General features: G+C 49.7%; 12 protein-coding genes across 12 annotated transcripts; 6 read left to right on the top strand and 6 right to left on the bottom strand.

The window, feature by feature from the left end:
• Positions 1-1,575: 1,575 nt before the first annotated feature.
• On the top strand, positions 1,576-3,994 carry BC939DRAFT_421334 (uncharacterized protein). Its single transcript, XM_051553089.1, has 5 exons — positions 1,576-1,898; positions 1,993-2,848; positions 2,938-3,285; positions 3,380-3,591; positions 3,701-3,994. The coding sequence occupies exons 1-5, from the start codon at positions 1,613-1,615 to the stop codon at positions 3,850-3,852; spliced, it is 1,854 nt and encodes a 617-aa protein (XP_051414800.1). The 5' UTR covers positions 1,576-1,612; the 3' UTR covers positions 3,853-3,994.
• BC939DRAFT_443844 (ATP synthase E chain-domain-containing protein) lies at positions 3,995-4,990 on the bottom strand. Its single transcript, XM_051554596.1, has 3 exons — positions 4,918-4,990; positions 4,315-4,483; positions 3,995-4,208 (listed from the first exon to the last, which is right to left on the bottom strand). Exons 1-3 carry the CDS (start codon positions 4,951-4,953, stop codon positions 4,135-4,137), a joined length of 279 nt encoding a protein of 92 aa, XP_051414799.1. The 5' UTR covers positions 4,954-4,990; the 3' UTR covers positions 3,995-4,134.
• Positions 4,991-5,178: 188 nt separating this feature from the next.
• On the top strand, positions 5,179-6,286 carry BC939DRAFT_70355 (uncharacterized protein). Its single transcript, XM_051561849.1, has 3 exons — positions 5,179-5,280; positions 5,369-5,698; positions 5,779-6,286. Exons 1-3 carry the CDS (start codon positions 5,225-5,227, stop codon positions 6,248-6,250), a joined length of 858 nt encoding a protein of 285 aa, XP_051414798.1. The 5' UTR covers positions 5,179-5,224; the 3' UTR covers positions 6,251-6,286.
• Positions 6,287-6,374: 88 nt separating this feature from the next.
• BC939DRAFT_474909 (elongation factor P, C-terminal-domain-containing protein) lies at positions 6,375-7,069 on the bottom strand (the record flags this gene model as incomplete). The annotated part of the gene is made up of 3 exons (XM_051558456.1): positions 6,375-6,655; positions 6,747-6,930; positions 7,043-7,069. 3 exons carry the CDS (start codon positions 7,067-7,069, stop codon positions 6,375-6,377), a joined length of 492 nt encoding a protein of 163 aa, XP_051414797.1.
• Positions 7,070-8,080: 1,011 nt separating this feature from the next.
• BC939DRAFT_443835 (uncharacterized protein) lies at positions 8,081-11,017 on the top strand. The gene is made up of 7 exons (XM_051554595.1): positions 8,081-8,400; positions 8,486-8,595; positions 8,705-9,169; positions 9,281-9,315; positions 9,954-10,183; positions 10,298-10,678; positions 10,785-11,017. The coding sequence occupies exons 1-7, from the start codon at positions 8,202-8,204 to the stop codon at positions 10,889-10,891; spliced, it is 1,527 nt and encodes a 508-aa protein (XP_051414796.1). The 5' UTR covers positions 8,081-8,201; the 3' UTR covers positions 10,892-11,017.
• Positions 11,018-13,216, bottom strand: BC939DRAFT_443833 (uncharacterized protein). The gene has a single exon (XM_051554594.1). The coding sequence runs from the start codon at positions 13,134-13,136 to the stop codon at positions 11,076-11,078; it is 2,061 nt and encodes a 686-aa protein (XP_051414795.1). The 5' UTR covers positions 13,137-13,216; the 3' UTR covers positions 11,018-11,075.
• Positions 13,217-13,279: 63 nt separating this feature from the next.
• Positions 13,280-14,824, top strand: BC939DRAFT_443832 (SMAD/FHA domain-containing protein). The gene is made up of 4 exons (XM_051554593.1): positions 13,280-14,138; positions 14,255-14,307; positions 14,408-14,517; positions 14,639-14,824. The coding sequence occupies exons 1-4, from the start codon at positions 13,397-13,399 to the stop codon at positions 14,796-14,798; spliced, it is 1,065 nt and encodes a 354-aa protein (XP_051414794.1). The 5' UTR covers positions 13,280-13,396; the 3' UTR covers positions 14,799-14,824.
• A 309-nt stretch (positions 14,825-15,133) lies between these two features.
• Positions 15,134-15,892, bottom strand: BC939DRAFT_70279 (uncharacterized protein). Its single transcript, XM_051561848.1, has one exon. It carries the CDS (start codon positions 15,767-15,769, stop codon positions 15,239-15,241), a length of 531 nt encoding a protein of 176 aa, XP_051414793.1. The 5' UTR covers positions 15,770-15,892; the 3' UTR covers positions 15,134-15,238.
• Positions 15,893-15,944: 52 nt separating this feature from the next.
• On the bottom strand, positions 15,945-17,884 carry BC939DRAFT_443830 (Aspartate/glutamate/uridylate kinase). The gene is made up of 3 exons (XM_051554592.1): positions 17,535-17,884; positions 17,147-17,390; positions 15,945-16,942 (listed from the first exon to the last, which is right to left on the bottom strand). The coding sequence occupies exons 1-3, from the start codon at positions 17,697-17,699 to the stop codon at positions 16,020-16,022; spliced, it is 1,332 nt and encodes a 443-aa protein (XP_051414792.1). The 5' UTR covers positions 17,700-17,884; the 3' UTR covers positions 15,945-16,019.
• Positions 17,688-18,517, top strand: BC939DRAFT_70154 (uncharacterized protein). Its single transcript, XM_051561846.1, has one exon. The coding sequence runs from the start codon at positions 17,794-17,796 to the stop codon at positions 18,334-18,336; it is 543 nt and encodes a 180-aa protein (XP_051414791.1). The 5' UTR covers positions 17,688-17,793; the 3' UTR covers positions 18,337-18,517.
• A 1,189-nt stretch (positions 18,518-19,706) lies between these two features.
• On the bottom strand, positions 19,707-20,814 carry BC939DRAFT_70198 (uncharacterized protein). Its single transcript, XM_051561847.1, has 3 exons — positions 20,641-20,814; positions 20,088-20,458; positions 19,707-19,943 (listed from the first exon to the last, which is right to left on the bottom strand). Exons 2-3 carry the CDS (start codon positions 20,454-20,456, stop codon positions 19,815-19,817), a joined length of 498 nt encoding a protein of 165 aa, XP_051414790.1. The 5' UTR covers positions 20,457-20,458; positions 20,641-20,814; the 3' UTR covers positions 19,707-19,814.
• A 669-nt stretch (positions 20,815-21,483) lies between these two features.
• BC939DRAFT_526809 (uncharacterized protein) lies at positions 21,484-24,456 on the top strand (the record flags this gene model as incomplete). The annotated part of the gene is made up of 2 exons (XM_051561385.1): positions 21,484-22,199; positions 22,317-24,456. The coding sequence occupies 2 exons, from the start codon at positions 21,484-21,486 to the stop codon at positions 24,286-24,288; spliced, it is 2,688 nt and encodes an 895-aa protein (XP_051414789.1). The 3' UTR covers positions 24,289-24,456.
• Between the last annotated feature and the right edge of the window lie 8 nt (positions 24,457-24,464).

The raw sequence follows: 24,464 nt of genomic DNA, 5'->3' as shown, positions 1-24,464 counted from the left end.
GTCCCACATAACGCTGATTCCGTCCTGTGTCTGCGACTCTTTCAGCCTCTTGTCGTAGTCGGCCTCCATCTTGACAAGCGGACCAAAGATGTTCTGATACTGGTATGCATCCTCATACCTATATCATAGACCAACACAATGTCAGATGCCTGATCAAATTTGCGGAAGAAGCACATCCTGAACAACACGTATCGTAGCCATACCTCGTAAGGACCGACTGCGGCTCATCGTCCGCCCCGGGCCGTTCAAGGTCCTCGAGTGTAGCGCTGGGATTTTCTCTCCACAAATCTTCCAGTTTTGTGATCTGCATAGCAGTGATCTGACGCGCACGAAGCTGCTCCTGTTCAGGGGGGATTTTGACAAGCCAGGGCAAGAAACATCTGTCATCGATCAAAGGCAGCCATTGCGATGTATCCCAGTTCATATCCTTGCTGCTCGGCATTGACGCACATGGTTGACTATGCAAAACGATAAAACAAATAGATGGAGCTTACTTAGCAGGATTACGTAGGAGAAAATGCGCATAGATCGATCAGATCAATGATATGAACATACCGACACAGCAGGACGACGACAGTGTCGCTCTTGGCTGGGATGAATCCAAGTAAGAACACATTTTTGCAGCCACAGTTGTAGCACTCGAGTGTAGTCTCTCCTAGCGGAGACAGCGCATGAAGAACCACCTCCTTGTGCTTGGCACGGACCAAATGGTTGATGATGTGCGAGCCCGACGTGTTTCCTCGAGAGTTACAGAACCACTTTTTGCAGGTCTCACACTTGACGACCGAGGCGGGAGAATGGATGCCGCAATATCTAAATCAAGACGAGATTGAACGATATCAGCATTCATGTGTTCCCTTCCGCTTTGTTTTGGCTCTTATCGGTTCAAATGATATCCAAACAAAACGTACCTGCAAGCATGCGGCGGCAGTTCGGTTAAAGCCAGGGGCTGATCATTCAGTTCGTGCTCGTCAGTCTCCTCGAACCCTCGGTGCTCGTTGATCCCAGAGGCATGCTGCCCGTGCTGATGATGCGAGTGCTGTTGAGAGTAAGGGTCGTCGTTGCTGCCGAGCTCAGACTGCGACTGTGGGCCACCGTTCAAGGACAGGTTCATAAAATTAAGATCGTCCTGCGTGCCATTGTGGTGTTGAGTCTGCTGGGAGGGCACGCCATAATCTGTGTACTCGTACTGCGAGTTTTGTGTACCTGCCTCGAACTCGAGATAGCCAAAATCACCGTCCTCGTCGCCGCCCTGCGACATGGCATAGTCTGGGTAAGACATAGTGGAAGAGCTATCGTTTTAATCTCTCTGCTCTGCTTTCGCTGTTGATGTTATTACCGCCGTCGCTGTGTTGATACTTGTCGCTTTAGCCTATGCGCAAGGATGGATCGGGAATGAGTGGTCGTAGGAAGCTCAGCTGAGATGACGAATGGCAAGAGGGATGGCGGAACAAAAAAGGCGGATTTGATCTTTGCACCAAGAGACTCGAGTAATGTGACTGTGGCACTCCCGCAGCCAACAAAAAATATACCCAATACCGTTACCGCAGCCAGTTTTCACCTTTAACCTTCCCCCTTTCTGTTTTGCCTGACGGACCAGCACTGACCAGCAATGTTCAAAAAGCCTGTTGCGTCCCTCAAGTCCTTCTCGCCCCTCAGGTCGAGTGACAAGAGGCGCCTCAGAGACGAAATCCTCGCCAGCTTCCCGGCCCTACGCGATATGGAGCCCATTCATGACACGCCTATCAATGCCATTATCACCCCTGACGGCCTTCAGTCTGCAAAGTTCACTTCCTATATCGAAGAGCCCGGCACACTGTATACCGACTCAGAGGGAACGCCTCTTTGGTTCAAGATCAGCAGCAGCAATAAGAAAGACTCTGTCATTGTGCCTACAGGTAAGGCGCATGGCATCATCACGGTACTCTCGCCTTTTTTTGTTTGCTATGTTCACAACCCTATCTCACGCGAACATCATTCAACCTCTCATAGTATACACCCTTTGGAAGTTCCCGGCCTTGATACCTGGCCTCACAACATGGAATCCTGTCGTGGATAAGCTCCGTAATGGTGCCGATCTAATGATCCCTGGAGTCATCACCAACAACACCGAAGTCCCAGATCTAGAAGAGGGCGCCCTGGTCGTCATCTTCGCTCGAGGAAACAAGTATCCTCTCGGTGTAGGGACCATGGCTGTGTCTGGACGATCAATTGCGTCATCCAGAGGCAGCATGCCTCCCAAAGGAAAGGCTGTTCACATCTTGCACTTACACCAGGATCAGCTATGGGCCATGGGAAACAAACCGGAGTTGCCATCGGATTGGTCACATGGAGTCAAGACAACACTGGATGATGAGTACGAAACGAGCGACGAGGAACACGAAGCCGATGGAGAGGAGCTGTCGGAGAACTTGAAGGATGCTTCTATCAGCGATACAAAAGGAAAGGCACCCGTCAGAGACAATGATACTGTGCAAGCGCAGAGCTCAAACGAAAACAACGCCTCAGTTGACAAGGCGGAGGAGCCAATCGAGGCAGTCGAGGAGGCTATTGTTCTTTCCGCAGAGGAAGTCGACAAGTATCTTCACGAGGCGCTGCTTTATGTGCTCAAGTTCAAGATCACAGAGGCTGTCGCCAAGGAGCTGTTGCCAATGAACGCCTCGACGTTTTACTCCTCATATGTACTTCCTAACCGTGCCTGCGGTAAGGCTGCGGAAGCGGACATCAAGAAATCTAGCTGGAAAAAGTTGGCAAAATGGCTCAAGACAGTGGAGAAACAAGATCTCATCAAGTGCAAGGATGTCAAAGGGGAACTCATTCTTCTCAGCGTCAATTGGAGTCATCCTGAGTATGATGCCTTTTCAAGTACCATACGTGTATGTCTTCGTGATCGTGCTGCGATCTACTAATATGATATTGATCATTTAACTTTTATAGATTGAAATCATTCAAGGGACACAGGACTGTGGAACAGCAGGCTGCGCGTCAAGCCAAGATCGAGGCAGCGGGCACTCAGGCGAGCTCCGATGCCAAGGGCTTGGAGGTTCTGGAGGCATATCGACCCAACAGCGCCTCCGCGGATTTTTTCGAAGCGACAGGACGATCCAAGGACGGATATTATTCATTGCCAGAGCTCAGGAGTTTGTTGGCAGAGTACATCAAGGAGAAGCAGTTGTCAGATCCAAAGAATCAAAGAATGATTCGACTGGATGAGGTCCTGCGAGAAGCGCTGGCTAAGAAAGGAGAACAGCTGGACCGTGTGCCAAGAGATCAGACCAGTGACAGGTAATGACCTGCTGCTGTCTTGTTTATGAATGCAGCATCTGCCTTGTATACTAACGGTCATCTCGATGCGGATCAAACTTTTTTGGTATGATAGGCTAGTCAACAACATGGTGCACTACCACTCTATTGGGTACAAAGATCAACAACCCCGGTTTATCAAGGGTGGTGTCAAGCCGATTCAGATTATCCAGGAGATCCGTACCGGACGAAAGACTGCCACTAGAGTGTCAGGACTGGAGCAGTTCATGATCGACGTCGATACCTTTGGGCAGGAGATCCAGGTCCTCTGTGCCAGCAGCATTGCGAGTACGTCGTCTTCTTGTGAATGGCGTTCCACTGGCACGTATCAGCTGAGGCTCTTAGAAGTAACTATTAAACTAATAGTCTCATACTTCGTCTAACCATTGCTATTTAGTTACGCCACTGGTCGGCGCCTCGCCAAAGCTGAACCTTCGGGAGATCATGGTACAGGGCCCGCAGGTCAAAAACGTGACAGCAGTCCTTCTAGAGAAAGGAGTACCCAAGAAGTACATTGATTTCCTGGACAAGACCGCGAAAAAGAAATGAGTTCGAGTGTAAACATATAAAAATAGTTCCGCCTCAGGCGTCAAGCAACCTTTAAGATCATCTCCGGCGTGATTTGCTGATCACTTCAATAACCCATCGTTGCTGTAGCGACCAACATCTCAATGTGCATATAGTCAGCGTTGCTTCAAGAACGATTTATTTGTCACAAATGATGTATTTTTTTTCTTTACGTTATCAAAGTCTCTCCGTCCGCTCCTTCGTTTGTGCCATCTCCATGCAAGGTATTGATTTTGTGAAAGGATGTCTACACATGCCGCGCACTTATGCAGTCTCCGAGAGGTGGATCAAGACCTTCTCCAAGTCGAAGTTGGGGCTTTCGGGATCGGTGACGACACCTGCAATCATGAAGAAGAAATAGCAGATCAGTTGTGTGTATCAGTACCATGCATTCACAGTTCCAAGGAAAATAGTAGAGGAAGAATCCGGTCAGAGTAGCCGTACCTCCTGTAGGGGTGTTCATCTTAACCCATTCAGCCTTGGCCTGAGCAATCAGACGCTCGCGATTCTCGGCCTTCTTCTGCTCGGCACGGTTGTGCTCCAAGGAAGACAAGGTGTTGTGGTGGACATAACCATAGACAAGACCAGCAGCCAACGCGGACCAACGGGCGACCTAATCGCATTAAGATCAATAGGAAGCAAAAATGCCATCAGCATTTCATATTAGAAGGTAATAAATATTGTCTTTGGTTCATATCTCAAGAGATCCAGGCAAAAGCGGTTAGTAAAGCAGATCGACGGCCCCATAAAAGAGTTTCGAAGACGAAAAACTACTACGTTGAGTTGCCGTTCCTGAAAATTGTCTGATAGAAAAAGATCATGTGCTTCATGTTCACGCATGAAGCTCGATGAACAGTACAAGATGCGAAATGAGAAGGCCAAAGACTCTTTCGCTCTGATGCTCCGATGCTGTTTGTTGTTGATGAAGTTCCCTTGTTCCTGAGTTGAGCCAGCTGAACCATTGTATCCGGCGTTATATCGCCGTGAGTGATGAACGTATTCACCGACATAGACACGTCCCCTCTCCTCTTTTGATGGCGAACATACGTTGCGAACAGGGTTGACAGCAGCAGGGGCAGACATGGTATTATGTTAACAGCGAAGAGCGGAGAGGGGGAGGTTAGAGGTGAAGGAATGAACTCCAAGGTGATCATAAACTATTTTATGCCCGGCCCGGCCGTTCACACGTGACACTTAAGTTTCACCGAACCAGAGGACATCGCACACACTGCTACATATGATATCAATGGTAGTCACAAATATTGACTGTTGACTGTTGGCTTTTTTTTCTTTTTTTTTTTTTGGTGGCAACAGTTTGACCATCCATTGTCTACCTTCCATTTTCCTTTAAACCATGGGTCACAAAAGAAAAAAGTTTTCCGAGCGTGTGGCATTGCGGAGTGAAAAAGGGTAAGACACAGACTCTTATTTTCTATTTTTCTGAAGTAAATGGCTAACTTGAACCGATACTGACGTGCTAATTGATGGCCTTTACTAGATATGATGAGTCGCCATTCAAAAATGCCTGCTCGGATACACCCAAGGGGTTCGCACGGATCATGTTCAAGAAGGAATCAATGAAGGAAAACAAACAAGCCGGATCATCAGAGGATCTTGGTCAAGACAGAAAGAAAAACAAGGGTGCCAGTAACAACACGAAAGGTGGCAACAATAGCAATCAGAACTCCAAAAAGTCCGCTGCGGACGAATTGAGGATCCAGCCTGGCGAAAAGATGGGAGATTTCTCACGTCGTGTAGATGAACACATGCGGGGCAAATTAATGAAGGCAACCAAGGATAACACTGCCACTTCGAGCAAGAAGAAGAAGTAATAATCGCACACCTCTTCAATTGCGCATGAAAATCATGGAAGAAATGATCGACTAATATTCCAATTCTTATTTATAGGTACTATGAAAAACTTAAGGCGAAGGAAAAGGCCAAGAAACTTAAGGATCAGGAAGAGAAGGCATATGAAGAATTCGAGACCATCAAGGATAAGGTCAGACTCAACGATGTTGCGGAGGCACCTCCAATCTTCACAGCTATCCCAAAGAAGCGCAAGAATGACGAGTTTATGGTGAACAAGAAGTGGAAGAATACCCCCGGCGAGGAGGACTATGCCGATGTGGTTGCCGAAGTCGATGCAAAGGATAAGAAGCGGAAACTAGGAAAGGGTGATGACGATGATAAGGACCAACCAAAGAAGTCAAGGCTGAAAAATTTGACACCTGCAGGAAGGCGCATCATTGAGGAAGAGCGGAGACAGGCCATTGAAAATTACAGGCTAATGAAGGCACGGAGGGCGCTGGAGAAGAGTCCCGGACAGGACAATGACGCAGCTGCGGATGATGCGGAGGCAGCCGCTGCTGGCTACTGAGCTGCTATGCCACACATTTGCACACTGACAATAGAGAAATAAATAAATAAATAAATAAAAAAGGCGTGTTTTTATTGTCTGTGCTTGAGCTGTGTGCACCTGAAATATTGCTAGTGATGACCCATCATGCGCGTTTAACATATTTTCCGGTCTCGGTATCGACAACGACCTTATCGCCAACGTTGACAAAGTCCGGCACCTGGACCTTGATCCCGTTCTCAAGATCCGCGTTCTTGTATACCGTGCCCTTGTTCGCCTGAGCGGCTGATGCATGAGTCTCCTTCACCTCATAGATAGCCTGCGCTGGCAGTTTGATAGAAATGGGCTTTCCGGGGACTTCGGGGTCAGGCTGGAACATTGAGAGATGCACAGTCATGTCCGGCTTGAGCAATTGAAGCTGTCTTTCTAAACACAAAGTAACAATCGCATAGCAGGCGGTAGTCAGAAATCAATAATTAAAGAAGTACAATGATATTCAAGTCAATTGAGAACGTACCATCGAGGACAGATTCTGGCACTTCGTACATCTCGAACGAGTGAGGATCCATGAGATGAATTTGACCATCGTTTCTGTAAAGGAACTGGCACGTGTGATCATCCAACTCCGTAACCTCGACCATGTCTCCAGAACGGAAGCGCTCCGTGTGCTTAGTTCCAGTCAATAGATCCTGTACGTCGAGCTGATATAACGATTTGGGTCGTTAGACTTGTCTAAGCCGTGTTTCCGTATCAAACCATCGCACATGCTGTCGTCTCAACCGCCGGATCGTCAATTGCTTTGGGTTCTCTCACCTTGATGGTGGACGTGCCGCGTCCCATCTATAGCAATAAAAATCAGGAAAGAGCATGCCGTTCATTAATTAAGGCGATAATCATCCGTATGTTCATTTGCGAACAACCAGAACAAAGCTGATTATATAGCAACTGAATAATTGAGCCATTGAGATCGTACCACGGATGTTTCGCGTTTGAGAACAACGGACAGCGTGTTGTTTATATCAACCACAAAGCCCTTGCGAACCTGCAGAACATTGCTCTTGAATCCTCGCTCCTGATCCAATGCCAATGCTCTGTAAATTGTGAAAGCCGGCCTCTATCAGATCGTATATCGGCGAAAGGTTGAAAGGGTCAGATTGATAGTTGCATTGCCTCCATTGATAATCGCCTCAGCCACATCAAGAATACAGGGCGCAACGAGAAAGCAAGCATGCGACAATATGCGTACATATTGCATCAGCGGCGAGCGGTTGAGACCGGTCCTGAAGGTCGCTCCGAGAATCTTTGTTCGCTGCATCGTTGGTTTGCAAATGGGTTCGGGTGTAGTTTATTAATTATCCCTCATAAATAATCCAATACACAGAATGCTGGTAGATGCTGAGTCACGTGTACATATCATGTTAAGCTCGACGGGTCGCTGCAGTCCTCCCAAGGCTGTTCGCTTGCGCCTCTGGGTTCCTTTTTGTCTCACAGAGTCAGAAACCATCGTACTATTGCCGCTACTATTGCTGCTGCTACTACTGCTGTTTTCTGTCTGCGACTTTGCAGTTTGCTACCATGGGATGTGTAGACATTTTGGATAGTAAGGAAAGGTGTGCCAAGAATATCTTACTCGACGCGTCGGGCCGTTGTGGAAAGAATTGGAGAGGTTAGAGTGTCTATGGCGCACCGTAGCCTCATATCCTTTTCATTTCAGAAAAGGCCACAAGCCCTCAATCTCCATTGCAGAATCAATATGAAGTTATTAGAGATAGAGGTTTGGTGCGGGTGTGAGTGACGTGCTTTCGAGACAAGAACAATTCTACAGGACGCTTTTTGGGCTTGAACGTGCTTCACTTCTCCACAGTTTTTTGGATCGGCGAGCAACAATCGAATCCAGCAAGAAACGATCGAACACAAAACACAAGCGGAACTACCGCAATCACCATCACAGGACACTCATTTAGAATATACCATGGAAGACATTGACCACAACAAGTTGAAGAGAACCAATGAGGATTTGAACGCCGACGAGACTGATCTCGTTGACACAACATCAGTTGACACCGACAGCACGACCAAGAAACAGCGCGTGGAGCAGGACAATGTAGCTACGAGTAATGGTGATGGCAACAGCACAGAGGACAAGGAGGGATCAGATGCATCAGAACAGGGTATGGATCACTCGCGTGTTCAAGGAAGAGATGCCCTGTAAGAGATCAAAGCAACCCTAACACAAGCATCCTTCCATGACTCTAGACCCCACAGAATCTATGATAGAGCCAAAGGACCCACAAACAGGACTCACTGCAACACAGAAATCAGCCCTGGAGAAGGCTAAGCAATATGCACGAGAGGTCCAGGAAGAGGTACCGTCGTCAACGCACACTTTTTCAGGAGCACAGAAATTGTGGAAACAACTAGTGCGAACTGGCGGATTGATAATTAATTCCACACTTGTCTGCATCTGCTGTCTAGTTGGTAAGATCAGGCGCTTTGACCTCTGCAGCCGAGCCCGAGCCCTCTCTTGCAGTCGCAAATCTGGTCGAGCAGCGCAAATCGCTTTGCAGAGTCTATGTTGGATCAATCTCTTTCGAGGCAACCGAGGACGACGTTCGACAGAAGCTGAGCCGGTTCGGAGACATCAAGGAACTTGTTCTCAAGGTCGATCCCGCAACAGGAAAGCACCGCGGATTTTGTTTCGTGGAATACCAACTTCCAGAGGCGGCCATTTTAGCAGTCGAGGCGTCAGAGTCCGTGGATGTCGGAGGACGGAATCTCAAGATTGGACGACCCAAGAATTACGATGCTAGCGCTGTCAACGATCTGCCATCCCCACCAGAGAACAGGGTCTATGTCGCCAACATTGGGTCACTGGTCTCGGAGACCGATCTGGCTGGAATCTTTGCAGCGTTCGGAGAGGTCGAGAAATGCGTGTTGAGGGTAAGGGAGATCCAAGTGCTTCAAGCGTATCTGTCTGTTATGTTCTGCACACAGACTGGACGTAGCTTATTTTAGTTGGATCGCTAACATTCTTCTGATTCATTTTGCTAGCCCGACCCAATGACGCGCAAGCACAAGGGATATGGGTAAGCGAATAGTCATTGCGGACAACGGCAGGGATATTATCACCAGATGCAATAACATCAATGCGGATCGCGATCTCTCCCTTTCCCTCTTTATCATGGAACTTCCGGATACTCGCGTATATGAAGATGACCTGGGGCAGATTGTTCTTGTGGTGATGATGCGAATGCTCATTCTTCTACCAACACATTCCCTCTTTTTGCTCTACTATTGCCTTTCTACTTCCTTCTGTATTTTTTTTTTTTTTTAATGACCTCGCTATGTATCATTCGCCCCTGTACGGCGGATACGAACACATGCCATTTCCTGGCAGTGCATGTGAGTTGTCGATCGACCTGCACACTGCAGTTGCCTAGCCCGCGAATACTGATCGATCCCCATGGGACTCCCGGGTGTCGTCTTCACAGGATGCCCGAAGGACTGATGATGAGACCATACGAAGTATTGTCAGAGACTCATCATGCCTATGTCTCTTTTCTTTTTAATTCTCTTATCTCCTTTATCCTTATCCCTTTCTTGTGGATGCAACATTGGAGATCGCTGGGATGTATGAACTCTGACATGGACATACAAGGACCGACGAGAAAGGCATAGACTTGGACTAATGAATGCTGGATATTTATCCATTCTGATCTTATAGATATGTGCAATTCAAGTCTGGGACCAACATTGACACGCTGGTAGACTCAATGAAGGGTTTCATGTTGTTAGATATGCCTATGGGTGTATGCAGAGCACTCATTGGAGGACCACTTCCGGAGGGCATGGATGCCCTTGACTTCATGCCAGTTGGCACTACCGCCGTACAACCCACTGCTCAAGCCCGGACAGTTCCCGCAGCTACACCTGTCTCCTCTGTGAACCCTGCCAGTAAGTAGAGTGTGTTATTTATCCGCCAGATGGACGAAAATTATTGCATATCTCTGTGTATGATACTGAATGTGGACTATACGACTAAACTATTCTACTTTTATTTGCTATTAGTGATCGCAAGGGCTACTGCTACTGCAGCATCAACAGCACAGAGGCTTGTGGCAATGGGCCATTCAGCTGGAATGAACGGCGACAGGGAGTCTGTAGCGTCTGAAGAGAATATGAGCATTAGCGGCAACCAAAGGTACATGGTGATGCAAAGTCTTGCACGAAGTGGAGGCATTGTTCCGCCTGCGACAGCGACGGTGGTGGATGTAGTGCAGCCAACGGTGGTGCGGTTACAGTACAGTGCAACGCCTGCGGATGTGGACGATCAGCTTGAGGAGGAGTTTAGGGAAGAATGCAGTAAGTATGGTCCTGTTGTGAAGGTGCAGCTCTTGCCGTTGACCGATGGCATATTGCGCATTTTTATCCAGTTCATGTCGCCCATTGGTAAGTGCGCTAAAAAATTATTTTGTCATGTCCGTGCGTTGAGTGTAATGATTGATGCTGGAGAACTTGGCTTTAATGCAATCGCGTTTATTTTCTGCATGCTTAGATGCACGCTCAGCAGCTGCACAGTTGCAGGGTCGCCAGTTTGATGGCAAGACAATCCAAGCTACTCTTTATGATCTACAGGAGTATGCTGCTGGTCGTCTGGTCTAAGCGAGGACGCATCCAATTCTTAGAGCATGCATAGCCCGATTCCCTTTGTTTTTGCTGTATACATTTTCATGGACTGAATAAAGGATCGGGGGAGCATCTTCTTATTACGACGCTGATTTGTTCGATACCAATGTTGAAATAGCTACAGAGAGCATTCACCGCTTTATTGACAAGTGTGTGCTTATTAGGCCTCCAAACGAAAGGAAACCCCCGATCGGAGGGTCTTCATGAGGAATGCTGTCTCGACTTTTGTCTTTGTGTTGCCTTGATAAGCACCATTGCCTGTCTGTTCTATGACCAGTGACTCGAGGTACGGCAGGCAGCCCTGGTCGCTTTCACCATCTTTGTCGCCGTCTTCTAGACAGTCCAGCACATCCTGGAGCGAACCCATTGAATCCAGACAAAGTTCCTGCGCAATCGCTCCTAGGTCCCAATCCCTCCTACTGCCACTACTGTCATCCCCACTACTTGGAAAACGGGCCTTGGTCTTGAGTTTCGCGACCCACAAGTGGCGCTTAATCTTCTGGGCCCTGGTTGGGTGTTTGATCAGCCAGGCGAGGTCGCGTTCCTCTAGCGTGACTTTCGTTTCAGAAGAGAGGTTGATGTGTTCCAGGAAGCGCGTGCGCCTCAAAAGACATAATCCGCCTTCGAGGGCGTAAATCATCCGTGGATGGTGGATCGTTAGGTCGCAGAGCCGGGGGAGTAGACGCGTTAGGTATCCCCATAGGGTGCGAGCGGACCATTCGGTGTAAGATGGCAGTGTTGTGTTGGGGGCGTTGAGGTTTATATGGATATGAAGTCGGAGGGTTCTGAGAGATCGGCAAGTCCAGAGACGATGGGTGTGAAGCAGATGTGGATTAAAGTAGTCAACCGCGTAGGGAATATGGGGAGCTACAAGATGGAGGAGTGAGCGGGCGGACGGGGATACTAGATAGGCGTGAAGGGCACTAGAGAGAGACGGCGTGGTGGATGTAGAGAGGATCTCGAGGCTGGTTAGGCATGAGTACAATCCAGCATCGTCTGGAGGATGTGGTAACGTGGGCGGAGCCGAGAGGAGGGTGGAAAGGCTATCTGAAGAGAGAATGGCCCCATTCAGGGACCAAGACTTGGCGCCTCCGAAGCATTCGCGAAAGACCCTCGCGTCGTTGGTTGACATGGAAAGGTTCGAGAACGAGACATGAATATGCCGCACCATCGGAAGCGAAGCAGCCATCGTTCTGAACAACAATGGGAGATCAAACGGCACCAGTTTGAACCCACCACCCCCTTGCAAATTTACTCGTTCTGCCCCAAAGGCCGATACAATCTCGAGGGCTGTGATCATGGGGCTACGGCGCACGATTGCCTCGATAACAGGGAGCATGATCCGGAAACCCTTGGCGACGAAGCTGCGAAGCTTTAGCTGATGCCTGGACGCATTTGTATGAGCGGACCAAAGGATGCTGTATGGATGCATGAGTAGCTCGACCGGGACAGTATTGTTGAAATCCCCTTCACGCCCAGGGGACTCTAAATATAGGTCCACCAAGTTTCTGCAAACATTGAGGACCTCGTCAATCTCGAGGACAGGCTCCGCCATGAAGTGCTCGACCCTTATGTGCGTCAACGTCGTTGCCAGTAGCGGCGAGCCAGCGAGCAAGGGCTCCACGCGGGTTGCGATCGGTATGTCGCCCTGGATGATCAATTGCGTTATCCGTAACTTCCGACTAGGCCTCGTGGCTCTGCTGGTACTGAATTTGCCTTCCTCTGAACGACCGAGCGCTTCGAGCGCCTTCATGAATGTTTCCCATGACTTTTGCTTCTCCTCCTTCGAGTTCGGGCCATATGGATTCCAGCTCCTCTTCGGGTCTCCCCTGATACACAGGCACCCACATCTCTCCAATATGTTATCGGTCATCAGTGCCGCCTGGGCCTCGTGAGGTGCCATTGCTGTGGTCCATACGGCTCTCAGGGGCGGAAGTGCGGAGGATTCAAGCGACAACGTGCGCCATTGGCGGCAGACGAGGCTTGTGCTGTGCCGGAGCGTGTATGGGGAAAGGAATGCGAGGATTAAAGAGACGAGTTCGGGGATCTGGAAGAGGAGGTGGGGTGGTTGCGAGGTGCTGGTCATGACACTACTGGTACTGCTGCGGAGGGGGGACAGGGAAAGTGGTCCTGTGGAGAGTGCGTGGAGAGGTTTGGGCAGAGGAGGGGATGATGGATCCGAATGGGCCCATGGTCCGTGCACCTTCTTCAGGAGAGGCATTGCCACGAGGAAGGATTAAATGGCGGGGAGAGTTGGGTGGGTGATACGGTGTTCTGGAATGCGCGCAGCTGAAAAGTGTGTGTAAAATATTGTGGCCTTCACTTGGCTCACGTACTCTTTTTTATTTTATTTTTGATTTGACACCTTACTTCACGTACAGTGCAACACTCCAACTGGATGCAGTGCTCCCCCTCTTCAAACTGCCACCAGCATCCACCCCCATCACCACGCGATCGAAGCAAACTCTTCAATTTCATCACATGTCCGACTCGGCAGCACCAGGAACAACCCATCCCAAGGATGATGTAAAGTCGATGGACATCGATCCAGCACGGCGCAAGCGCTCGCCTTCACGGTCTCGGTCGCGATCACGATCACCTTATCGTCCCCGAAAAGACTCTGACTTTAGAAGATGTTCCAGGTCGCCTAGACGCAGTACCAGATCTCAGTCCCGATCACGATCACCCAGACAACGTCGCTCGCCGTCACGCTCCAGGTCTCCTGCGCCCCGAGACCGAGATCGAGGACACTTCCGCAGATCATACTCCCGCTCGCGCTCAAGATCGCCTCGTAGACGAGACGATAGAGATCGAGATCGAGGGAGCTACAGCCGCGGACAGGATAATCAAGGAGGAGACCGCGGCGGCAGAGGAGGTGGGCACAACGGCGGTCATGGCGGTCGTGGCGGTCGCGGGGGTGGCCGTGGAGGCCGTGGCGGTGGACCCAAGCACGAATCAACCTTTCGTGGCGGCAGCGGTAAACCAGGAGGGCCAGAGGTATGGGGCGCACAGATACAGGCAGAAGAAGAGGCTGAGAGCGCCAAGAAGCCTAAGATTGCAGAGGAGGACAAGGAGAAGCCGAACTTTGGACTATCGGGCGCACTGGCAGCAGAGACAAACACGACGGCGAACGGGACATTATTGAAGTATAACGAACCGCCAGAGGCCAGGAAACCGAAGCAGCGATGGAGGCTATATGTGTTCAAGGGCGATAAAGAGATTGGTAAGGCAGTAACAGGGATCGATGAAGAATGGGATTTTGGAGACAGTGCGCGCTATGGTATTTTGCACAAGCGATGGAGAGACTGACAGGCTTATATTTTTGGTTTTTCGCTCTAGATCTGCTTCATATCCATCGACAGAGCGCATTCTTATTTGGACGCGATCGTAATGTAAGTGCGGTTATCTAGAGGACGGCGTCACTCTTCAGCCCAAGTCGCATCTAGATGTTCCATCTTTGACGTACTGTATTCTTCTGCCTCGAATCCCTAGGTCGTCGATATCCCTATTGACCATCCCTCCTGCTCCAAACAACACGCTGTCATCCAATTCCGCCAGATCGTGGAAACAGATGCTCTTGGCCAGGCCTCCAGGAGGACAAAGTAAATGTCATTGAACTCTGGCGGCACTTTGGGTTTTCAAAACACTATCACTTTCAGATACTGATCTTTTGCGAGTCTTCTGACATCGTTTTTTTTATTTATTTCTTCGCTGGTCCCATAGGCCTTTCATCATCGACTTGGAGTCTGCAAACGGGACATTCGTGAATGGAACGCAGATCCCACCAACGCGGTACTACGAGCTCAAGCTGTCGGATGTGATCAAGTTTGGCGCCAGTACTCGTGAGTTCGTGCTCTTGCACGATAGTGCCGATGCAGCATAGGCGAGGACGGTTTTAGAAAAAAAAAAAGATTAATAATAAAAATAAAATAAAAAAACTCGTTCCTTCGACACAGCTTCCACTGCCTCATGAATAGTATGGACCCATTGCTCTAACTGGTTTTTTTTTTTTTTTTTTTTTTTTTTTTACGACGTAATCACTAATTGACCTCAAGACATGGCTACACACAAACAAGTCTACATCCAAAATAGGGAATGCTGTGCTTGAACGAGCATTTCAAATTGGAATCCGTGAGTAAACAATTCAATATCTCCCATGCTAACGGGAAATTTCCCTTGCGAACTAATCCATTTCGTCACGACAGAAAGGTTTCGAGAATCCGGGTAAGCTATTTTATTTCATTGTAAAAAAAAAGGGGGGGGCAAAGGGCCACCCAGCATCTTACAAAAAATGGTCTGTCCGGAGGGGGGTTTTTTTTTTTATCAAAGTCTCTCCTCCAACTTCTCCAGTCTGATCTCGGCCTGGTCAATCAACTGCTCCAGACGCGCGCGGTAATCATGCGGATCCACCGAATTCAGCCAGGCCCGCTGTACCGACGTCGAGTAATGCGTCGGTGGATCCAATGGCTTCTTGCCCTGGATCGCATCCTCAAATGCCTGGTTCAGACTCTCGAGCTCCTCGTATCGACGTGCCAGCGCACACTCGAGTAACTTGTTGCGGTCACCGTGGTGACGGTGCTTGTCGTCATCGTCATCGTCCCCATCTTTGTCCTTGTCGTGCCTCTTCTTCTTCTTCTTTGAAGGGTCAGAGGGATTGCCCGGCATGGGGATGACGGGTGTGGAGGGATCAACGGTGTCCTTGGCGGTTGAAGGACGAGAGCGGTGAGTGCTGGCGGTATCCATTACTGTCTTTGGAAATGACTGAATAAGCAGAGACGAAAGAGTAGAGGCCAAGAGGGGAGCGGGGCAATGGTCATTTAAATAGCCCGTAGCGCAAACACTTTTTTCCACCATGCATAACCATCATCGGTGTTAATACCACTCTATCTGATAAACAGGCATCCAGCCTTGCATCAACAAGATTGTGTTTCAAATACGCTGGATAGTTTTATTCGATGGGATATGAACAGAGGGACGAGGAAGGACGAATAAAACTGTATATTCCAAAAAAAAAAAAAAAAAAAAAAAAGACTGATAGATATATAGAAGGAGAGAGAAAAAAGACGATGTCGTCTAGAAAAACCCGCAGACAATGTCGTCCTCTCTAGATCGCCACAGCCTCTTCTGGGACCTCGGAGTATTTGCCGACGTTGCTCAACAGCTCAGCATGGATCACGTTCAGGGCCTGGATGGCCTGCCGTTCCAGGATCACACACGAGATATTGATCTCGGAGGCACCCTGTGAGATCATCTCAATGTTGATGCCGGCGTTGGCGAGCGTCGTGAACATCTGGCCCGAGATACCGACCATGTTCTTCATCTGCTTGCCGACCAGTGACAGAATCGCCATTTCCTTCATCACACTGACCGCGCCCAGCGACCGCAGTGCCTCCATTGCCTTCTCCATCTCGGCCTCGATCACGTTAGCGCCCAGCGCCATCGAGATGTGGACCTCCGACGTCGAAATCAGATCGACAGCGATACCGAACCTGTCGAGCGTACTGAAGATCTGAGCAAAGAAGCCGTGCGAGACCGACTTGCGATTTGAATGGATGTTGAGGACCCATACATTGTCCTTGATCGTCACAGCCGTGGGATGCCGCCGTGACAGATCTAATTGATAACCGTTCTCTAACAGGACCTTGGACGATGGTGGAGGCGTATTCCTGCCGTTGGGGGAGCATATGCCCGAGGGCTGGTCCGGGAAGATGATGGTGCCCGCGCCGCGTGGGTTCATCACGTTCTTGATACGGATAGGGATCTGTGCACGAATGACCTGTTCCATCGTGAAGGGGTGGATGACCTCGGAGCCGTAATACGTCAATTCTGAGGCCTCTTCCGGGGTGATGATGTTGAGCATTCGAGCGTCCTTGACCTTTCGAGGGTCTGCTGTGAAGATACCGTCGACCTCCTTCCAGACCTGAAGTTCTTCAGCGTCAAGACCGACTGCAATCAGAGCAGCCGCCAAATCCGTGTAACCGCGACCAATGCTCGTCAACAGACTACCAGGTACTGAGCCAAAGAAACCTTTGGTTGCACGCAAAAAAAAAAAAAAAAAGCGAGAGATAAAGTATAATGAGCCATCGGAACTTTTAGGCGCAGTAGAAATTTTCATGCCATGCCATGAACCTTGATTGCAGAAAACTTTCTTCCCCGCGATCATCCCCCTCACACGCAATGCAAGGCGAAGAAAAAAGAAAGAAAAAAAAAAAAAAAAAACGAGAAGCTTACCGGTGACGACTGGAACACGATCGCCGCACTTGGATACTGCAGCCGCAAATGCACGCGACAGATAGTCGTAAAAGTTCTGATCCAGACAATTAACATCAAAGACTGCGTCGATAACATTCTCCAGATTCACGAATTCCGTGGGTACGCCGCGGTCCTCCAGCAGACCAGCGACGATTCTGCACGAGAGCTTTTCACCAACTGCCATGATAATGTCCTTTGACCTTGGTGAAATCTCCTCGATGATCTACGAAAAAAAAAAAAAAAAAAAAAAAAAAAAAGATAAAAACAAAAAAATAGCCAGGTTAATCAATCAATAGAACTCGGGTTTCTTGTCCCAGGTATGTTTCATCCAACAAAAAAAACGACTTGAAGGTCCTTCTTTCCTTACCTGAGCTGCCTCCAAGAACGACTGCAGACGATCGCAGTCTTGGTTGACGTCGCCCTGTACTTGCTTAAGGATGTCTGGGTTGGTGATGTGCTTTTGCGCAGCGTCCAGATGGTCGAGCCGGATCTCCTTGACAGTCTCGATATACTCAATCGATCCAGGGACCATTGCTGAGGCAGCAGCCCTCAGCAATCTATTATTGTAAGAAGAACAAAGAGCGGCGTCATATCCGTTGAGTGAGTCCGCTGGACGAGATGAACCAATGGGCGAAGAGGACTCAGGGTCGATAGATAAAGAAAAAGAAAAAGAAAAGGGATTTGTTTTGTTTACCGATTCGTGGTGCCGAGGGACTTGCTCTCGCTGCTCCGTGCAGAGCAAACGACGACGACTCGATTCGTCGGGAGATACGATCTATTTAATTGAAAAGAAAATAAAATCGGTTTGTGCAGAAAGATTAGCGGGTCTGATAAGGAAGGAAGCAAAGATCGTCCGAGCACACTCGCACACGCTCACATACACACACACGCCGCACCTTCAAAGGCCACTCTCCGGGAAGAAAAGCAAAAAAATGTCTGCTGCCTCAGAAGGATTCAAATATGACTTACTGCACAATGGTGCCTGTGATGTTCTCGATAAATTTTCCAATGCTGGTGCCGCCGAATTTCTGGACCAGCCATGGCTTCTGGGCACCAAAGCTGCTGTCTGCTGCAGTGGCATTGTTGGCACGGGATTCAAGCTCCATGTGGGGAGGGAGGGATCGTCTGAGGGGGGAGGGAGTCATGGAAGGCATTGTTGTTTTGAATGAGGAGCCTGTTGTGTTGGAATGGGTTTGTTGAATGCAAATGGAAGAGTTGGGAGGGTGCAGCTGTTGAAGTCTGAGGGCGGAGAGTGGGGTGTGTGCAATTGGAGACGAGGGAAGGGTCCGGCGGTTGAGCGCAAGGGGCAAAGGGGGGGGGAAGGACTTTAGGCAGGGGCAAGCAGGTCAAGGTGGAGTGGGGAGAAGTAGGAGGGATACGATCGATCCGAGTTTTATATGCTGGTCTGTATGAACAGGGACGTAGGGCGAAGATAAGTAAATGCCAAATGAGTCAACCTTCTTCCCCAAATAAGGTATAGGGCGCAAGGGATCTTGGTCATTTACACAGCGCTGCCGTAGCAATCCCTCTTCTAACTGACCAGGCACTCTGTACCCCCTCCCCCTGGAGCAAGGGGATCACACATCCTGTATACATCGACTAGGCGGCGATTTCTTATCTCTCTAGCTCTGTCATGCTCTCTTTTTCTTCTTCTTCTTCTTTCTCTCTCCATTGCAGGCAACCAGCTGCTGTGGCACTGTACCATCGCGCTACGCTGCACCTGAATAAAAATGCCGCAACACAGCTTCCACAGACAACCCAGCATTTTTTTTTTTTTTTTTTTCGTTTTTAAGTATCGAACCTTTTCGCTAGCGTGCATCCACAGGCCAGTCGTACGAAGAATGACACATGAAAAGGACATATGCGTGCTGGTATCGCATGCACTTGGTTCTTTGCCCAAGAATAGAGAGAGAAGAGAACCATTTGCACCGCCCATCCTGGGGGAATGCTACGGAATCATATTCTGGACACAAAAAAAGAAAAAGACAGCCTCTTCTTATTCTACGAAGATACAGCCCGCGAATGTATGCAGCGCTAGTTGCGGTCATGGATCCCTAGGTATAGTATGCAATGGGTCTGTGGTATCTTTATCTTGCCATGCAAAAATAAAAATAAAAAAATAAAAATAAAGTCGAAAGACGTTGTGGATCATTGGTTGCTCTGACAGATGTGTTCAGAAACAAGAAGCTTTTGCAGGCAGGCCCAAGAGTGTGGAACAGGAATAGACATTAAGCTATGACGCGTGGCTGTGGATGCTTTTTTACACTGGCCAGTGCCTGTTTGGAAAAAGATAAAAACGAAAACTCTTTTTTTTTTCGACCCCACGTTCGCTCCTGCGTTATCGTGTCCTTTGCCTGAGCCCTTGCACGCAGATTAGTCACTCTTTCCTTTTCGGTACAGCAATTGGATACAGTACCATGACATGAGTCCATGACTCCTCTCAAATCCTACGTAACAATTGTCGGAGTGCCATGCCCACAAAATGTTTATTCTCAGATCCCGCAGGCAACCCAGTGGGCTCCGCTTCTTTCTTATGTGATCCAGAACAAAAAGAAAAAAGAAAAAAGAAAAAAGAGAAAAAAAGACCCGAGCCAGAAAATGCTCCAGGCTGTGCGCTCGCTGACCGTCCAACCATTTAAACCACCGCTTATCTGGGCCATCTGCGAAGCAACTTCTGTTTGCTGAAACAGGCTGCTGCTTCAGTATGTAGAAAGAACAAGATCAAGGGTACGTGCGAATTAAGGAGTTTTCTTGACAGATACAAGAAAAGTACCTGCTGCAATTCGGATGTAGACGGCATGAGCAAGGAATGAGGTAAGAGTTATTGATATGGACGCGACTGGACATGGCTCGCCCCTGCATTCGCATTTTTTTTTTTTTTTTTTTTTTTTTTTGGGGGGGGGGGAGGATGGGGCCCTACTGAACACATGTAGCAGACGTGGATATGATAATGGCCAAGGCAACCTAATCTATGTAAATGGATCAGATAGAAGATAGGATAGGATCTAGGTAGGCATTGCGAGCTTAAAGGATTGAGAGATTGACAAGTGAGCGAAGCCAGTACCGGCAAAGGTTTGGAGGCGTGGATATTTCTGCCCTCCCGCCGATTGTCAATTGGGCGTAGCCAGTCGTCCTCTTCACGGCATGCACTGATGCGGCCCTTCCTTCGATAACATATGATCGTCGTCCAAGTCTGCGAATTGTCAGGCCATTTGTTCGGTTCATATTGCCAAGACGACCCATCCGCTTGGTCGCCTTCACTTTGCGCCGATCCTGCACTCATGACCATACCTGCAAATTAAGACCGATTCAGATCAATGAGTGCATAAATTGGGGATGCGGTGCTCTTATGGCGGCGGCGATGGCGATGGGAACGAATGGTGGGGACTAGGACGAGGCGAACGAGGCATTATGATATACATACGATAGGGCGAGTGGGGGAGTGGTATTTTTGGACTGGATGAGTGTCTCACATTTGGGCTTGGCTGTGTTTCGGATGACAGGTGCCAATTCAGGAACAAGAGTGGTGTGCACAACCGGCTCTCACCCCATGCTGCTGCCGCAATGGCAAGCAAGCGATTAAGCAAATAAGTAAGCAAGCAAGAGAGCCATCCAATAATCAATTCATCGATGAGAAACAATGAGGGAGAAAAAGAGAGGGAGGAGCACGGTTGATCATATCATGCTGCATGCGACATGCTGCCCCATGGCTCGTGTTGCTGCTGAGCTTTTGTTGTGTGTTGTGTGTGCAATTAGGGAGCAACTCGGGCTTTCCTATTCCAGCGGACAAATAAGGTTTCCCACTTGTAATTGCATGCGGTGTCTCATTCCGCGCGAGTGCCGTTCCCATCCGGAGAGCGCGGAGGGACATGGAAGGGAAGGCGGGTGACTTGCTCCCCAGGGAAGCAAGCAGATTTGCAGGGAGAATTTCCTTTCTGGGACGGGGGTGCCACCAAAAACGAACAGGGCGCTGTAGCTTCCATCGGCTTCCTTCTGGCTGCCACGCGCACGCATCGTTTCTGTGGACGTACTTTTATACCTTCTCTCTTTCCCTCGTCTTCTCTCCACTTCTTCTTCTTCTTCTTCTTCTTCTTCTTCACTCGCTCAACTCAGCTCAACTCGACTCGACTCGACTCAACTCAACTCCATCCAACACTCCCTCTCTAACGATCCTCTTATTGTTACGATTTCCCCCCCCCTCTCTCACTCACTCTCTCCAATCCCTCATTTTCTGCTTCTTTCTTTGACGACCAAGCCAAGATACCAGCCATTCCAAACACAAGAACAAGCCCACACACAGAGGCCAATATACCAAGATGATCAACCTCAAGACCACCGCCTTGCTCGGTAACATCACCCGCCAGGGTGTCTCTCGCCAGCTTATGCCTCTGGCCAATACCAAGAACTCGGTCCTCAATCTCTCACAGCGCACGGCCGCCCAGGGAGGAAACGTCTCTGCGAACACCCCCAACACTGTCCGTTCTTTCTCCTCCTCCCAGGCCAACCGCGAGAACAACAACAACAATGCTGCAGCGACCCATCTCACGGGCGCACACCAGTTCCAGTCCTATCCGCCCTATTCGACCGCACATCTCGGAGCACTTCCGTTTCCGGCACACCATCAGCGATTTCAGGGTCCGTTGGCGGCCAACGTTAATTTCCGCAAGGAATTCGGCAAACCCAACAACAACAGTAAATCTGCAGTCCCAAAGTACAGTCAGGTCTCTAGGGACGCATGGGATGCCATGAATGGACAGGATGCTCGCACAGTCTTTTCGTACCTCCAGGAAATGCACCATGAGGGGCTCTATGCGGACTCGGCTCTTTCCTCAAGGATCGTGGCACAGTTCCTGGACATGAACAGCCCACAGGATGCTGAAAGGGCGCTTTCCATGCTGGTGGATTGTCACAAAAGCCAGGGCAGGACCCTGTCTGCTGCTCAGATGAACACCTACTCCTCCTTGGCCAAGGACATTGCGAATCACAGCAGCGATTTCCCGCAAGCACTCTCTCTTGCCAAGCTCCTCGATAGGTAAGGACGCTTCGAAGGCATTGCAACGGCCTTTGGATGGAATTTGACGGAAAAGAAACAAGATACTAATGATTTACCCCCGCTTTCCTTTCCTTTCCTTTCCTTTCCTTTCTTTAGACATGGATTGTTGGCTTCCTCAGGATTCGCGGATGGAGCTCTGCAATTTTACCGCCAGATCAAGAGCACAGAGGGACTCGATGCTGTCAAAACGGTCGTCAACTCTTCCGACATCGAGACTTTGCTCACCCTCCAGTCCTCGCTCAAAACCAACAACCGCTATAAGCACCTGATCGAGATTCTCTTGGACGCCAAGGAAATGAACATCATCCCCAGTCAGGAAATCTGCTCGAGAGTCTCGCTTTCGTTCATGAAGTTGAACGACTATACCGGTCAGCTCGCCTGGGACACTGCCGTTCAGGAGATCTATCCCGGATACAAGCCCACCATGCCACAGGACATGGAGCAGGAGATGTCTTCGCTCGGCTATGTTTCTTCCGCCCCCTCATCGACCACTTCATCAGCAGCCCACTCACGTACCAGCAGCACGTCCAGCACTTCGACATACAAGGCGCCCAACACCAGCACTCAGTCGACCCTCCGGAATGGAGCCAACGATCCCTCGGAGGCCATCATCCGTGCCTGCAGATTCGGCTACGCCGCCGTGGCTCTCGAGAGCATTAACAAGATGATCAGCCAGAACCAGCTCCCTTCCGCACAGGCAATTGCAGATACAATCCAGGTCTGTGCCAAGCGCGAGAAGGAACGCACCACGGATTACCAGCAACTCTTCCAGCTCGCTCACCAGTCCCTGCACTCAATCACAGACGAGGCTCAGAAACGGGCCGCAGAATATGAGGTCTACAACGCCATGCTGGTTGCGAACGCAACTTTGGGAGACATGTCGAATGCCAAGAGGAACTATGACGATATCGTGAAGTTGGGTCAGTTCCCCGATGCTACCGGATACGCAACCTTGTTGATTGCCACGACCACGGGAGCTGTGGATGAGGCCCACGATGCGCTTAGGATCCTGGAGGAGGTCAAGCGCCACCGAATCAAGCCCAATATTTTCTTCTACAATGTCGTGATCGGCAAGCTGTCGCGAGGTCGCAAGATCGAGCGTGTCCTCGAGGTCTATGAGGAGATGGTCCAGCAGAACATCCGCCCAAACGCGATCACATACGGCACCCTGATCAGCGCCTGCACCCGTGTTGGATCGGAGGACATGGCCAAGAACCTGTTCCAGGAGATGATCTCGGCAACGAACTACCATGCCCGCCATGGGCCCCACAACGCCATGATTCAGTTCTATGTCCGCCAGAAGAAGGACCGTCAGGCGGCATTGATGTACTATGAGGACATGCTCCAGCGTCGACTTGTCCCTACGGAACACACGTATACGTTGTTGATTGAGGCCTTTGCGTGCATCCAGCCCTATGACCTCACAGAAGCCAACCGTCTGATCCAATCCTTGAAGCGTGGTCCTGTCCGTGCGTCCGAGGCCCATTACGGAGCACTGATTCATGCCTACGGCGTCGAGCACGGGGATGTTAGCACTGCGGAGACGGTCTTCAACAACATGCGCGCCTCTGGTATTGTCCCCAAGGGCCCAGCCTACCAGTCCTTGATCGAATCCTTCATCACCAACAACCAGATCTCGCGCGCGATTGCTGTGCGCGATGAGCTGCTCAAGTCTGGTCAGCCCTCGAGTGCGTACATTGAGAACACTTTGATTCGTGGATACGGCCTGGAGAAGGATATCCGCAAGGCTGAGAAGATCTTTGAGGCGATGGTTGATCCTTATGAGGCCTCCTCGTCGGCTGCGGGCCATGCTGCTGCGGGTCAGAAGAAGGGCAATGGGCAGATTGTGAAGGAGCCCTCGACGTACCAGAGCATGGTCACGGCGTATCTCGAGAACGGAATGATGAGCAAGGCTCAGGAGACGTTGAACAAGATGAAGGGACAGCATTACCCCGATCTGGTGATCCGACCGGTTGAGGAGGCTATCCTTGCGGCGAGCAGTGGTAAAGGAAGCAGGAAGGGATCGAGCACTGGACTCGAGGCCAAGGTCGATGAGCTGCGTCTCTAAAAAGGAGCGCGTGTGCGCGATGCATCTGAAGGACGCGCTTTGTGTATTTTTTGTTATATTCTTTTACCTTTACGGATTCATTTTCCGTTGTATTTTTAAATAAAACATTTTTGTAAGCAAACTCAACTACTGTAAGCGCTTCTCGCCCTCTCGTAGAAAATCAATCACCTGCAGTA

Source organism: Gamsiella multidivaricata, assembly GCF_025024155.1.
Source record: "Gamsiella multidivaricata strain RSA 2152 chromosome Unknown BC939scaffold_15, whole genome shotgun sequence".
Taxonomy (NCBI): domain Eukaryota; kingdom Fungi; phylum Mortierellomycota; class Mortierellomycetes; order Mortierellales; family Mortierellaceae; genus Gamsiella; species Gamsiella multidivaricata.
This window is presented reverse-complemented; position numbering and strand designations above follow the sequence as displayed.